Raw genomic sequence first — 15,326 nt, 5'->3', positions numbered from 1 at the left:
TGAGCTAGTGTTAAATGCATGCAATGTATCAGTTATGTTCCTTTGAGGTTGGGCTAAAATCTTTTTTTTTTAAACGCAGGATTCGTATGAACGAGCAAAGCACATCTTGAAGACTCGTGCAAAGGAACACAAAACTCTTGCAGAAGCGTTATTGCAGTATGAGACCCTGGATGCCAAAGAGATACAAATGGTTCTTGAGGGAAAGAGACTCGAGCTGAAATAACTTCCCATTGGAATAGAGACTTGGTCCATGTTATTTACTCCGATGTATATATGAGGAAGAGCAGTAGCCCACAGAATGTATACTATAGGCAGTTTTAACTCTGGAGGGCATTGTTAGTATTTTCATAGCCACGGAAAATGGTAATTCACTCTGAAATTACCTAAACTCTGTGCTCTGGAGCTATTTTAAATCCCTGCTCAACCATGCCCATTGAATAAATGGATCAGTTTTATGAACATTTTGCTCTTGTGTAGTGTAAGATCTAAAGGTGAGCATTGTTGCCTTCAACTGTTTTCTTTTTCCCCTCTTTGTATTTTAAGTCTATTTATGTACACATTTGAGATTCTGGGGAATGCTTCCCAGTAAATTAAAATCTGATGAAATGTTGCATGGTTGCTTTCATCATTGAGTCATTCAGGTATTTGTTCATTTGTCTATTTATCCCTAGACTGCTACTAGGCATTCCAACCTTTCATTATCTTTTCTGTACTCCATGTTTCTGGAGCTTGTAAAGCAAGAGTCCTTCTGATGCTGAAGTGTACAAGCTGCAAAAATAGTTATTCATTAAGTCACCACTAGCTTTGCCTTAAGTAGCTATGAGGGCATAATTGCACAGTATGCAAAATATTTCCTCATACTTTTTGCTGTTATGTAGAATAAACAGTGTATTGTAGGAATTGGAAAACAGCGAATGTATAGAAAGTTTATTAAAGTTGTACTTTTTATTTTGAATATTAGCAGTAAAGTACCTCAGATTGAGATTTCTATTGACACCTAAAATAAAGAGATCGTATCTGAATTTCTTTTACTCTACATTGTATTTGATCTATTGAAGTCAAGAATGTAAAATAAATACATTTTACCTGCTACTGTGGTTTTCCTGGAAGAAGGCAGATGGTCTTGACTGATGTATTGCCCAGGGTCACTCTGGTGTAATTCATGTTTCAAGAGCTATCACTTCGCTATCTATAATAAAAGCAAATTACGGTGGATGCTGGCATCTGAAACAAAAACAGAAAAATGCAGGACAACCTCTGGTTTAACCAGCATCTGTGGAGAGAGAACAAGGGCTGGATAGAGGGTCAGCGATAGGTGGAGGTTAGGGAGAGATTGACAAAGATTTTGTGGACAAAAAGATCAGGGAAATGTGAATGGTGGCATAGTGACTAAGAAGGATGCTGATAGTGGCACATTGTTATAAAGTTATACAGTACAGAAGAGGCCCTTCCGCCCATCAAGTCTGCACCGATAGAACTAATCCCACTTTCTAGCACTTGGCCCATAGCCTTGACTGTTATGACATTTCAAGCGTTCATCCATGTACTTTTAAAGGTTGTGAAGTTTCCCACCTCGACTACCCTCTCAGGCGGTGCATTCCAGATTCCCACCACCCTCTGAGTGAAAAACATTTTCTCCAATCCCTTCTAAACCTCCTACCTATCATCTTAAAAATGATGCCCCCTTGTTATTGACCCTTCAACTAAGGGGATCAGCTGTTTCTTATCCACCCTGTCCATGCCCCTCAATCTTATACACCTCAATCAGGTCCCCCCTCCGCCTTCTGTGCTCCAAAGAAACCCTGGGCTTATCCAACCTCTCTTCATAGCTAAAATGCTCCATCCCAGGAAACATCCTGGTGAACCTCCTCTGCACCCTTTCTAGTGCAATCACATCCTACAGTGTGAGGCAACCAGAACTGCACACAGTACACCAGCTGTAACCTAACTAGAGTCCTGCACAGCTCCAACATAACCTCCCTACTCTTATAATCTATGTTATGGCTGAAGAAGGCGACTGAACAGATTTGCATTGAGTGGGAGGAGGTTTCAGCATTCTAAGTGGATAAATCCCCAGGTCCAGATGAGATGTATCCTAGACTGCTGCGGGTGGCAAGGAGAGAGATTTCAGGGGCTCTGGTGCTAATTTTTAAATCCTCTCGCTACAGGAGAGGTGCCAGAAGACTGGAGGACAGTAAATGTGGTACTATTATTCAAGAAGGGAAGTAGGGGAAAAAAACATAATTACAAGCCATTGAGTCCAACATCAGTGGTGGGAAATTAATTCTGCCCCTCAAATCGTTTTTTCAATAATGTCCACTTGAGGTAAGGATTAATCCAGGATAGTATGGTTTTGTCAGGGGGCGATCATGTTAAACAAATTGGAATTTTTTAAATAGATGACTAGGAGTGTAGATGAAGGCAGCTCAGTTGATGTAGTCCACGTGAACTTCGGTAAGGCTTTTGACAAAGTCCCGCATGGGAAATAGGTCAAGAAGAGATCCAGGACAATTTGGATCCAAAATTGGCTTGGAGGCAGAGGGTGATGATCCAAAGTTGTTTTTGTGACTGGAAGCCTGTGTCCAGTGCCAGGAATCGGTGCTGTGTCCCTTGCTGTTTGTAGTGTATGTTAATGATCTAGATATGAATGTAGAGGCATAATCATTATGTTTGCAGATGACATGAAAATTGGTGGTGTAAATAGCAAGGAGATTACAGGACAATATAGACTGGCTGGACAGAACAGTGACAAATGGAATTTAACGCTGAAAAGGGTGTAAGGTAATGCATTTTGGAAGGACTAACCAGGCAAGGGAATACACAATGAACGGTAGTCATGTCCATAGGTCCCTGAGGGCAGGCAGATGAGGTGGTTAAGAAGGTATATGGGATACTTGCCTTTATTAGCTGAGGCATAGAATATAAGAACAGGGAGGTTGTGATGAACTGTGGCGTAACAAACGTTTTATACAACTCCCAAGTACTGTGAGCAGTCCTGGCCTCTAAATTATAGGAAGGAAGTGATTGCACTAATAATAATCTTTAAGTAGGCTTACATTAACACTGCAATGAAGTTGCTGTGAAAAGCCCCTAGTCGCCACATTTAGGTGCCTGTTTGGGTACACCGAGGGAGAATTCAAAATGTCTAATTCACCTAACCAGCTTTCGGGATGTGGGATGAAACGGGAGCATCCGGAGGAAACCCACGCAGACATGGGGAGAACGTGCAGACTGCGCAGACAGTGACCCAAGCGGAATACGAACCTGGGACCCTGGCGGTGTGAAGCAACAATGCTAACCACTGCTAGAAAGGATGCAGAGGAGATTCACTGGGCAGGAGCTTTTCAGCTACGAAGAGAGGCTGGTTAGGCTGGGCTTCTTTTCCTTAGAACAGAGAAGGCTGAGAGGGGACCAGATTGAGGTGTACAAAATAATGAGGGACATATTGGATAGATAGGAAGAAACATTTCCCTTTAGAAGAGGAGCTATTAACCAGAGGCCATAGACTTAAGGGGTAGAAGTTTTAGAGGGTTTTGAGGAAAAACCTTTTCATCCATGGGGTGGTGGGAATCTGGAACGCTCTGCCTGAAAGAGTGGTAGATACAGAGACCGTCACAGCATTTAAGAAACATTTAGATGAACACTTGAAATGCAGTACGGGCAGCACGGTAGCATAGTGGTTAGCACAATGGCTTCACAGCACCAGGGTCCCAGGTTCGATTCCCGGCTTGGGTCACTGCGGAGTCTGCACGTTCTCTCCGTGTTTGCGTGGATTTCCTCCGGGTTCTCCGGTTTCCTCCCACAGTCCAAAGATGTGCAGGGGTAGGTGGATTGGCTATGCTAAATTGCCCTTAGTGTCCAAAAAAGGTAAGGAAAGGTGGGGTTACGGGGATAGGGTGGAGGTGTGGGTTTAAGTAGGGTGCTCTTTCCAAGGGCCGGTGCAGACTCGAATGGCCGCCTGCACTAAATTCTGTTCTGTGAGAGTAGCATATAAGGCTATTGAATCATAGAATTTACAGTGCAGAAGAAGGCCTTTCGGCCCATCGAGACTGCACCGGCACTTGGAAAGAGCACCCTACCCAAGGTCCACACTTCCACCCTATCCCCATAACCAGTAACCCCACCCAACACTAAGGGCAATTTTTTGGACACTAAGGGCAATTTAGCTTGGCCAATCCGCCTAACCTGCACATCTTTGGACTGTGGGAGGAAATCGGAGCACCCGGAGGAAACCCACGCGCACACGGGGAGAATGTGCAGACTCCGCACAGACCCAAGCCAGGAATCTAATCTGGGACCATGGAGCTGTGAAGCAATTGTGCTAACCACAATGCTACCGTGCTGCCCAGAGGGATAAGAATAGATAGGTGCTTGATGGCTGGTACAGGCATGATGGGCTGGAGGGCCTCTTTCTGTGCTGTAACACCCTATGACTCTATCCCTCCCATGTCCCTCTACTGGGTGGCACAGTGGTTAGCATTGTGCTTCAAAGCGCCAGAGAAACTGGTTCAATTATGACCTCGAGTGACTGTATGGAGTTTACACTTTCTTCCCGTGTCTTTGTGGGTTTCTTCCCACAGTCCAAAGATGTGCAGGTTAGGTGGATTGGCTATGCTAAATCGTCCCTAGGTGGGGTTGCGGAGGGGTTGGGCCTGTGTAGGGTGCCCTTTCGGAGATCAATGCAGACTCAATGGGCCGAATGGTCTCCTGCACTGTAGGAATTCTATGATTCTGCTTAAGTAATAACTTATTGTATACCTAATGATTTCCTCAAATATCTTTCCCAGTACAGATGTAAAATTAATAGTCCCATAATTACGTGGATCTATTTTGTCTCTAAATGATAAGACCTACGTTAACCTTCCAGTTCATGCAAATTGTCCCAGAGTACAATGAGCAATTAAAAACAGACAAAAAGGGCTTTCCCAGCATGTGTCCCATTTACCTGAGAATCCTCCGATAGATATTGTTGTGTGGCTTGGTGCTGCACTGGTTAGCACTGCTGCCTCATGGTGCTGCGGATCCAGGTTTGATCCCGACCCCGGGTCACTGTCCGTGTGGAGTTTGCACGTTCTCCCAATGTCTGCATGGGTCTCACCCTCACAACCTAAAGATGTGCAAGGTAGGTGCATTGGCCGTGCTAAATTACCCCTTAATTGGAATTTCTTTTTAAAAGATAGATATCTTGGCCCAGATGCTTGATCTATTTTTATGTTCTTAATTATATAAATACTGGTTTTATTAATGTCATTAAATTTGAACTGGCAAGCATTGTACAAAGTAAATTACTGAGTATCAAGGGCACAGATTTGAGGTGATTGGTAAAATAATCAGATGACCTGACAAAAAATGTATTTATGGGGGTTGTGTGATGTGAATGCGGCAGCAGTTTTGTTTTTGCGAGTTCTCGCTCTGCTCATCTTTTAATCCTTTCTTTTATTCGGGTCCACATTTCATATTTGTCTTTTCTTGGGATACATAGCTTGTGCTATATCCCTGGAGGATCCCAATTGGTGTTTTGCAAAGAAGAGCCAAGATAAATCGTAAAATTCTTAATTTGACTGCGTGCTGTGTGCATCCAGATGACACCACCATTAAAAATGTTGTTTTGTATGAGGATCTCGGCTATGCGGTTCAGGTCTTTAGAATTCTCTTTCAAGATTTGTGAGGTATCCTTAGGAGAATGGTGGAGGTGCATGAGAGAGTTCTTGCATTCGAAAGAGAACTTTTACTGGTAAGGGTCTGTCTTTGAGTCATTGATATCCTGCTGCATGTTGTGCCATCTATCCGGATGGGTTTGGGAGGTAGCGGTTGAGCAGGGTGTGATCATGAAACCGGTCCCTGGCAAGAAGTGGGTGGCAAGTTCCTGATTGAGTTTGAAGATTGGCTTTAGTAGTATTGATCTGGAGGCTGGGTACATCAAGTTTGATGGAACACAATGTATCTAGTCTTCGAGGCCGAGGGTCGGTTAGGTCCCCCGATCACTGGCTCTAAATTATCCTATTCTTGATGCTCGGTGTGAGGGGTTAGAGCAGGTTGAGTCAAACCGCCCTGCTGGGGCCTAGGTTATGGGTCATCTGGGCATCGGAGCGACAGCACGGTGATGGTGCTTCGTTCATTGCAATCCTTGAGAGATCCTGAGGAGTGTTCGCTGATCCTGTCTTAGCCTCTGCCTTCTCAAACAGCATAGATGGTGTTACTATCCTACAGTTCTTCGATAATCCTGAAGTTACTCCCCTGTGATTGTGTAGTTGATTATTTATTGTTGTCTTTTCTCCTGTAACAGCGTGCGAGATACAAGGGCAAGTGTAATTTGTTATCCTGTCCCAGCAAAAATCATATTGACAGCAAGAGATAGAGGAGTAGATAGGTAGAGAGATTTCAGATAGATGCATAAGTAACAGGGGGCAGAGTTTATAAGGTGTATCTAGGAAGGTTTCTTGATGCAATATGTAGATAGTCCAACTAGGGAAGGGGCAGTACTGGACCTGGTATTGGGGATTGGGCCTGAACAGGTGGTTGAGGTTTCAGTAGGGGAACATTTTGGGAGTATCATAGTATCATAGAATTTACAGTGCAGAAGGAGGCCATTCGGCCCATCGAGTCTGCACCGGCTCTTGGAGAAGAGCACCCTACCCAAGGTCAACACCTCCACACCCTATCCCCATAACCCAGCAACCTCACCCAACACTAAGGGCAATTTTGGACATTACGGGCAATTTATCATGGCCAATCCACCTAACCTGCACGTCTTTGGACTGTGGGAGGAAACCGGAGCACCCGGAGGAAACCCACGCACACACGGGGAGGACGTGCAGACTCCGCACAGACAGTGACCCAAGCCGGAATCGAACCTGGGACCCTGGAGCTGTGAAGCAATTGTGCTATCCACTATGCTACCGTGCTGGGAGTAGTGACCACAATTCCGTACGTTTTGGGGTACTTTTGGATAGGGATGAGGGTAATCCTCGTGTTAAGGTGTTAAACTGAGAAAAGGCAAATTACGATAACATTAGACAGGAATTGAAGAATTTGTATTGGGTGCGGCTGTTGGAGGGTAAATCAACATCAGACATGTGGGACAGTTAATTAGGATTCAGGAACATCACGTTCCTGAGAGAACAAAGGATAAGTATGGGAAGTTTAGGGAGCATTGAATAACGAGGGATATTGTGAACCTTGTGAAAAAGAAAAAGGAGGCTTTTGTATGGTCTAGAAGGGTGGGAGCAGTTAAAACCCTTGAGGAGTATAAAGAAAGGAAAGTATTTAAGTGGGAAATTAGGAGGGGTCATGAAAAGTCCTTGGCAAGGAGGATTAAAGTGAATCCCAAAGCTTTTTATTAATATGTAAAAAGCAAGAGGGTGACCGGGGAAAGGATTGGACCACTTTGAAATATTTTTAAAAATTCTCCTCCATTTTCACATTTTCTCCCACATTTACATCCATCAACGCTAAACAATAATCAGCAAGATATGTCAGTCCCCATACTAACAACAACGATCCCATCTACCTACCAACCCCCAAACCTCAACCCGCATGTTTACATAAACAAATGACAAAAATAAATCGGATTACCCGTAGTCACCCTTAATCTTAAACATGTTCCCACCCCCCCACCCCAGGTCTCCAGCTCCTCCCATCCACTGCCTCTTGTAAAACTCCTCCCCCTACCCTCGGTTCCTTCCCCCCCCCAACTTTCCACCCCGGCTAGACCACTCGGACCCTGTTCTGCCAGGCTCCGAAGGCCGCAGCCCCTCCCCCCCCCCCCCCCCCCCCCCCCCCCCCCCCCCCACACGTCACTCCCGTTCACTGGCCGGCAGACACCGGCCAGCGTGGAGGCCCCTGCCCAGGTCCCTATCCCACTTGCCCGGCCCCAGGAAAGCCCAAAGATCCCCTTTTAGCACACAATCCCCGCCTATCCACCTACACCCCAAAGAACTCTCATTTCGAGTGAAAGTCCCGTCCCTTCCCTCGTCCAAATATATGCCACCTTGGCTCCTTTAATCTCTACACCCGCGTGCAGTGATACAAAAAAGAAGAAAATACAGTCATGAAGTCACATCGGCTTGTCAGTTCTGCTACAGTCCTTCTGCTTTCGCAAACTCCTCCGCTGCTTCCGCCGTTCCAAAATAAAAGTCCCTGAGCTTGTAAGTCACCCTCAGCTTCGCTGGATATACAATGCCGCACCGCACCTTGCTAATGTACAGTGCCCTCTTCACCCGGTTGAAGGCAGCCCGCCTCCTTGCCAGCTCCAGCGTAAAGTCCTGGTATACACGTATACCAGCTCCAGCCCACTGCACCACCCGCTTCTGCTTGGCCCAGCTCAGGACCCTCTCCTTCGCCCTGTACCTACGGAAGCACAGAGTCACTGCCCTTGGCGGCTCACTCGCCTTTTGTACAGGCCTCCACGACCGATGAGCCCGATCCAGTTCATATCGGGAGGGGTCCTCCCCCTCCCCCAGTAGTTTTGCCAGCATCGCGGCAAAATACTCAGTTGGCTTCGGTCCTTCAACTCCTTCGGGCAGCCCCACAATCCTCAAGTTCTGTCGCCTGGATCTATTTTCCAGGTCTTCCATTTTTCCTCGCAGATCCTTGTTAGTATCCATCACCTTCCGCATCTCTTTCCCCATCGAGGCAAGTTGATCACCGTGCTGCAATAACGTCTCCTCCACTTCCTTCAGCGCCTCCCCTTGCTCTCGCACCTCCGCCACTGCGCTCGCCACCTCCGTCCTCACCGGGGAAACCGCCTCCTCCACCAGCACACACAAAGCCTCCTTCATCTCCTTCCTCACCGTCTCCATGCATTTCGCAATCTGCGCCAACTGCTTTTCAAATTCCGCAGCCATCACCTTGGTTATTTCTTCAGCCGTAAGCAGTGCAGCCTTCCCTGGTGCTCCAGCCTCCATTTTTCCTGGTGACCCCGCGGTGACCTTTCCACTCCTCAACGGACCTCCAGCTGGGTTTTTTTCGGCCGTTTTTCTGCTCACCTTCGACATTTTTCTTTGGGTATATTTTCCCTCCTGTGTCTTCTCAGTGCCTCCTCCGTGCCTTCTCCCTTATTCTGCTGCCTCTGCGGACCCTGGGACCGGGCTTAAAGCCCGAAATTGCCGTTCCCGAGCGGGGGCTCTCCATTGTGCGGCCGCCTCCCGCCCGCTGTCACCGGAAGTCTGTCAGGATTGGACCACTTAAGGACAGTGGGGTAATCTTTAAGTTGAGCTAGAGGAAATGGGTGAGGTACTAAATGAGTACTTTGCATCAGTGTTCACCAAAGAAAATAACTTTTGTGGAAGATAATTCTTGGGTAGGTTGTGTAAACAGTCTGGATCATGTTGACATCGAAAAGGAGGAGGTATTGGGTCTTTTAAAATATATTAAGGTGGATAAGTCTCCTGGGCCAGGTGGGATATATCCCAGAATACTGAGGGCAGCAAGGGAAGAAATTGCTGGGACCTTGATTGACATCTTTGTATCCTCATTGGCTACAGGTGGGATCCCAGAGGACTGGAGAATAGCTAATGTGGTACCGCTGCTTAAGAATGGTAGCAGGGATAATCCTGGAAACTATAGGCCAGTGAGGCTCACATCGGTAGTAGGTAAATTATTGGTGAGAATTCTCAGGGATAGGATTTATACCCATTTGGAAACAAATGGACTCATTAGCGATAGACAGCATGGTTTTGTGAAGGGGAGGTCGTGCCTCACTAACTTGATTGAATTTTTTGAGGAGGTGACAAAGGTGATTGATGAGGCGAGGAGGTGGATGTTGTTTACATGGACTTCAGTAAAGACTTTGACAAGGTGCCTCATGGCAGACTGGTACAAAAGGTGAAGTCACACGGGATCAGAGGTTAGGTGGTAAGCTGGATACAGAACTGACTCGGTCACAGAAGGCAGAGGGTAGCAGTAGAAGGGTGTCTTTCTGAATGGAAGGTTGTGACTAGTGCTGTTCCACACGGATCTGTGCTGGGGCCTCTGTTGTTTGTAGTATCCAAACAATTTGGAGGAAAACGTAGCTGGTCTGATTAGTAAGTTTGCGGATGACACCAAGGTTGGTGGAGTGGCAGATAGTGTTGAGGATTGTCAGAGGATACAGCAGGACATAGATAGGTTGGAGACGGGCAGAGAAATGGCAAATGGAGTTTGCTCCAGACAAATGTGAGGCAGTGCATTTTGGGAGGTCTAACATAGAGGGGAAATATACTGTAAATGGCAAAACTCTTAGGAATATAGAAAGTCAGAGAGTTCTGGGTGTGCAGGTCCACAAACCTTTGAAGGTGGCAACACAAGTGGACCAGGTAGTCAAGAACGCATATGGATTGCTTGCCTTCATTGGATGGGGCATTGAGCATAAAAACTGGCAAGTCATGCTACAGTTGTATAGAACCTTGGTAAGGCTGCACTTGGAATATTGTGCACAATTCTGGTCGCCACACTACCAGAAGGATGTGGAGGCTTTGGAGAGGGCACAGAGGAGGTTTACCAGGATGTTGCCTGGTCTGGAGGGTTTTAGCTATGCGGCGAGGCTGAATAGACTCTGACTGTTTTCATTAGAACGACTGAGGTTGAGAGGTGACCTGATAGAGGTCTACAAGATTATGAGGGGCATGGATAGAGTGAATGGGCAGGCACTTTTTCCCAGGGTGGAGGGGTCAGTCACCAGGGGGCGAAGGTTTAAGGTCTGTGGGGCAAAGTTTAGAGGAGACGTGTGAGGCAGGCTTTTTTACACAGAGGGTGGTGAGTGCCTGGAATGCGTTGCCAGGAAAGGTTATGGAAGCAGATACATTAATGGCGTTCAAAAGGCATCTTGACAAATATATGGATCGGATGGGTATAGAGGGATACGGCACAAGGAAGTGCTGAGTGTTTTGGCAAGGTTAGTATCATGACTGGTACAGGCTTGGAGGGCTGAAGTGCCTGTTCCTGTGCTGTATTGTTCTTTATTCTTTGAAGTGTGATCTGTGCAGTTTTACTCCTTTTTATAGAATCATAGAATCCTTATTGTAGAGAAGGAAGTCATTCGGCCCATTGCCGACCCTCTGAAAGAGCACCCTTCCTGGGCCCACTCCCCTGTCCTATCCCCATAATCCCACCTAACATTTGGGCAATTTAGCATGGCCAATCCCCTTAACCTGCACATTTTTGGACTGCGGGAGGAAAACGGAGCACCCGGAGGAAGCCCATACACAGACGGGGAGAATGTGCAAACTCCACATAGTCACCCAAGGTCAGAATTGAACCTGTCCTTGGTGCTGTGAGGCAGCAGTGCTAACCACCGTGCCACCATTTTTTGACATCATGTGTAATAATCCTTGTGGTTAGGGGAGGGGAGTGCTTTTTTCACGCCTTATCTTGTTCGTAATGACGATGAGTGGAGTCAGGATGGGGTAAAGGATGGATGGTTCGGGTGATGGTGGATGGTAGAGTTAGCATTGTTGCTTCACAGCGCCAGGGACCAGGGTCTGATTCCCGGCTTGGGCCACTGCCTGTGCGGAGTTTGCACATTCTTCGAGTGTCTGCGTGGGTTTCCTCCGGGTGCTCCAGTTTCTTCCTACAAAGTCCCGAAAGACCCGCTTGTTCGGTGAATTGGACATTCTGAATTCTCCCTCGGTGTACCCGAACAGGCGCCGGAATGTGGCGACTAGGGGATTTTCACAGTAACTTCATTGCCGTGTAAGCCTACTTGTGACAATAAAAATTATTATTATAATTCAGTCCTCACTGAGATTGAGCTATCCATATCTGGTTTTTATTTTGTTTATTTTTCTATTTGAATTTAAAGATCTGTGCCTTTTTCTTTCAATGGCCTCGGCAGATTATGTATCCTGGAGATGACTGGGTTCCTTCTGACTATCCCTTGAGGTTGTAGTTTTTCCGTTGGGCCTCTTATCTCTATGTAGCTGTTAGAATGAGAGGATTTGAATAAAGGTGCCACTGAGGGGAGTTGATTGTATCGCGGAGGAGGGAATCGGCCCCCCCCCCCCTTTGGTGTCCAATTGTGGGTGTCTTGACGATTCTTCTTCTCTTTGGTGATGGAGTCTCTCCGGGTGGGGTTGGTGTAATCATCCTTTTTCCTTCTTCGTATAAGTGCAATGTTCTGGGTATGGTTGGAGAGGTGTAGGTTCAGCAGGGGTGTAGGTTTATTGGGTCTGCTGGAGATCCTGGGGGTATTGATTCTGGTGTTGGGCTAGGCCAGGTCCAGTGCTGTGGCTGGTATCCTGTTGCCCCTGGGGGCTTGTGATGTCCCTTCTCGAAGGCACATATTAGGGACAATCTGAAAGGCTGGGATTTGCTTCTTTGTTGCATGGGGATCTCGGTGTGCACCAGGGAACCATGGAACCGGGGTTCATAGAATCATAAAATTTACAGTGCATAAGGAGGCCATTTAGCCCATCGAGTCTGCACCGGCCCTTGAAAGAGCACGCCCATGCCTCCACCCTATCTCCATAAACCCAGTAACCTCACTCACCTTTGGACACTAAGGGGCTACCTAACCCGCACATCTTTCGACGGTGGGAGGAAACCAGAGCACCTGAACCTACGCAGACACGGAGAGAAAGTGCAAACTCCACACAAATAGTCACCCGAGGCTGGAGTTGAACCCAGGTACCTGAAGCGGTGAGGCAGCAGTGCTAACCACTGTGCCACCGTGCTGCCCAGGGTTGGGTCCTGTGTTTATGTAGTTACATTGTGTTATCTTGTGTTGCCCTATTATGTATTTTCTTTTCTTTTCATGTACTTAATGACCTGCTCGCAGAAAAATACTTTTCACTGCACCTCAGTACATGTGACAATAAACAAAATCCAAATTCACGATAGTCCTCAATACTGGGGCCCTGCAAGGCTGTGTACTTAGTCCCCTACTATACTCCCTATACAAACACGACTGTGTGGCAAAATTTGGCTCCAACTCCATCTACAAGTTTGCTGATGACACAAATGTAGTGGGTCAGATCTCAAACAATGATGAGTCAGAATAGAGGAAGGAGATAGAGAACCTAGCGGAGTGATGTAACAATAACAATCTCTCCCACAATGTCAGCAAAACTAAAGAGCTGGTCATTGACTTCAGGGAGTATAGTACTGTACACACCTCTGTCAGCATCAACGGGGCCGAGATGGAGATGGTTGAGAGCTTCAAATTCCTAGGAGTGCGCATCACGACTGAGAAAGCACAACAGCGCCTATACTTCCTCAGTAAACTGAGGAAATTCGGCATGTCCTCACTGGCTCTCACCAATTTTTACAGATGCACCATAGAAAGCATCCTATCTGGCTGCATCACAGCCTGATGTGGCAGCAGTGCCAACCACTGTGCCACCATGCCACCCCATGTGACAGTCTTAAATCGGTTGTGAGTATAATTCTTAGCATGCTGCGAATCACATCAAATTGTTGGACAGCACTGGCAGGTTGGGTATAGTCTGTATCTTGTCGGTTGCGAACAGTGGCTGGAACATGCTGTTTGATATGATCTGCCAGTCTTCAGGACATACTGGCCCTGGGTCACTGTCCGTGTGGAGTTTGATGCTGGTTTAGCTCAGTGGGCTAGACAGCTGGTTTGTAATGCAGAACAAGTCCAGCAGCGCGGGTTCAATTCCCGTTCCAGCTGAGAATTCTGAATTCTCCCTCTGTGTACCTGAACAGGCGCCGGAATGTGGCGACTAGGGGCTTTTCACAGTAACTTCATTGCAGTGTTAATGTAAGCCTACTTGAGACAATAAAGATTATTTACATACTTAGGGTGGCACAGTACTTAGCACTGCTGCCTCACAGCTCCAGGGACCCGGGTTCAATTCCGACCTTCAGCGACTGTCTGTGTGAAGTTTGCACATTCTCCCTGTGTCTGTGTGGGTTTCCTCCGGGTGCTCGGTTTCCTCCCGCAGTGAGGTGGAATGGCTATGCTAAATTGCTCCTCAGTGTTCAAATGGTAGGTGCGGTTACTGGGATAGGGAGGGTGAGTGGGCTGAGGTAGGGTGCCGTTTTGGAGGGAGGGTGCAGACTCTGTGGTAACTTGGCAGAGCCTAGTTTTGAGCCCGATTAAATTGAATATTTTAAATTAAAGAATTGAGCACATTAAATCAAACTGCTGTCAAGCCTCAGGCAAGCGGTTGGGAATTCAGTCTTGACCAAAGTCAAATACACAACCAACAGACAAACTGTCAGAACCTGCATGGACTTACCTCATCAATCACCCATCAGGAGATCATCGCACCCGATTAATGTGCACCGCTCTATTGTCAGTAGCCCAGATCGAGCTAGACTCTCAGGCACCCAGAGTTCCCGCTGTTACCTTATATGGCAACAGGTTATGTGCAAGCAACATCACCAGAGGTGGACACCTGGGGGCAAGCCCCGGCACGTCGTCAGAACCAAAAGGTAAGTGACCCCTTTATAGGTTAAACAAACAAATGGGGGAGAACAACACGCAAAAGTAGAGAGTCGCACTGATTTTTATTTCCAGCCTTTTCTGATTTTGCTCTGTTGTTATCCTGTCTGGCCACACGATGGCAGAACAAGATTAGTAACAGTATTCCCTGATTCAATTTGTTCTGTCCAAATTCTGAATTCATTAATATTTGCCGAAGAATAAATGTTAGAGTTTGGATTGTTTAGCATGTGCTTTTCAGATGCTATTTAACCGAACTGTGATAAAGCCAGGGGAGTCCAACGAGCTTCTTAAAAGTCCTTTATTTCAGCAACAGCATCACACAAGCATAGGGCCTGGTTACCTTTCACCGGGTCCGCATTCCTTTTTAGCTGGCTCTACAGCTGCCAGCCTTTTATGCTATTGCTGGGTTAACTCAGTCCAATAGAGCAGGGGAACAATCATCCTGTGGTGAATGTATTGCTGCTACAATTCACCACTGTATTGTATTGTATTATGTTGATGCCCTTGTGGGCTCCGCCTGTGGCTTTGCCCCCTCGGGGGTGGTATATAAATCTGCAGCCTGTAGGCGGCACTCAGTGCAGAGCAGTCGCAGGCAGACACAGATCTAGCTTATTAAAACCACTGTTCACATCTACTAATCGTCTCGTGTGAATTGATGGTCGCATCAATTTAATCAGCTAAGATATCGCAATGGAAGCCGCCCTTAAACCTGATCGACTGGAACTCGACCCACAGACAGTTGAAGCAAAAGGAATCTTTCCACACTGGTTCCACTGCTTTGAGGCCTACCTCGCCCGCCTCCACCGAGGCACAGAAGCTGAGTCTCCTCCACGGCCGGGTGAGCCACAGAATCTCTGTACTAATCGAAGACGGGACCACGTACGCAGACGCGGTTGCGATCCTGAAAAGACATTACGTGAGGCCGGTGAACGAAGTG

The 15,326-nt window shown here is 46.9% G+C and overlaps 1 protein-coding gene and 1 long non-coding RNA gene across 3 annotated transcripts in view; one reads left to right on the top strand and one right to left on the bottom strand.

Annotated features, from left to right (window-relative positions):
- LOC140424876 (ATP-dependent zinc metalloprotease YME1L1-like) overlaps positions 1-611 on the top strand; it is an 83,100-nt gene extending 82,489 nt beyond the window's left edge. For both annotated transcript variants that reach the window (XM_072508415.1, XM_072508416.1), the window contains exon 19: positions 80-611. In XM_072508415.1, the coding sequence (XP_072364516.1) occupies positions 80-223 (144 nt within the window). In that variant the 3' untranslated portion in view covers positions 224-611. The remainder of the gene's footprint in view (positions 1-79) is intronic.
- LOC140424878 (uncharacterized) overlaps positions 1-14,296 on the bottom strand; it is a 47,669-nt gene extending 33,373 nt beyond the window's left edge. The window contains exons 1-2 of the long non-coding RNA XR_011947714.1: positions 14,181-14,296; positions 1,087-1,189 (exon numbers count right to left, since the gene is read on the bottom strand). This is a non-coding gene — a long non-coding RNA (uncharacterized lncRNA). The remainder of the gene's footprint in view (positions 1-1,086; positions 1,190-14,180) is intronic.
- Positions 14,297-15,326: the final 1,030 nt, after the last annotated feature.

Source organism: Scyliorhinus torazame, chromosome 6 (genome assembly GCF_047496885.1).
Source record: "Scyliorhinus torazame isolate Kashiwa2021f chromosome 6, sScyTor2.1, whole genome shotgun sequence".
Lineage (NCBI taxonomy): Eukaryota > Metazoa > Chordata > Chondrichthyes > Carcharhiniformes > Scyliorhinidae > Scyliorhinus > Scyliorhinus torazame.
The sequence above is the reverse complement of the archived record's forward strand: the minus strand, read 5'-3'. Positions and strand labels throughout refer to the sequence as shown.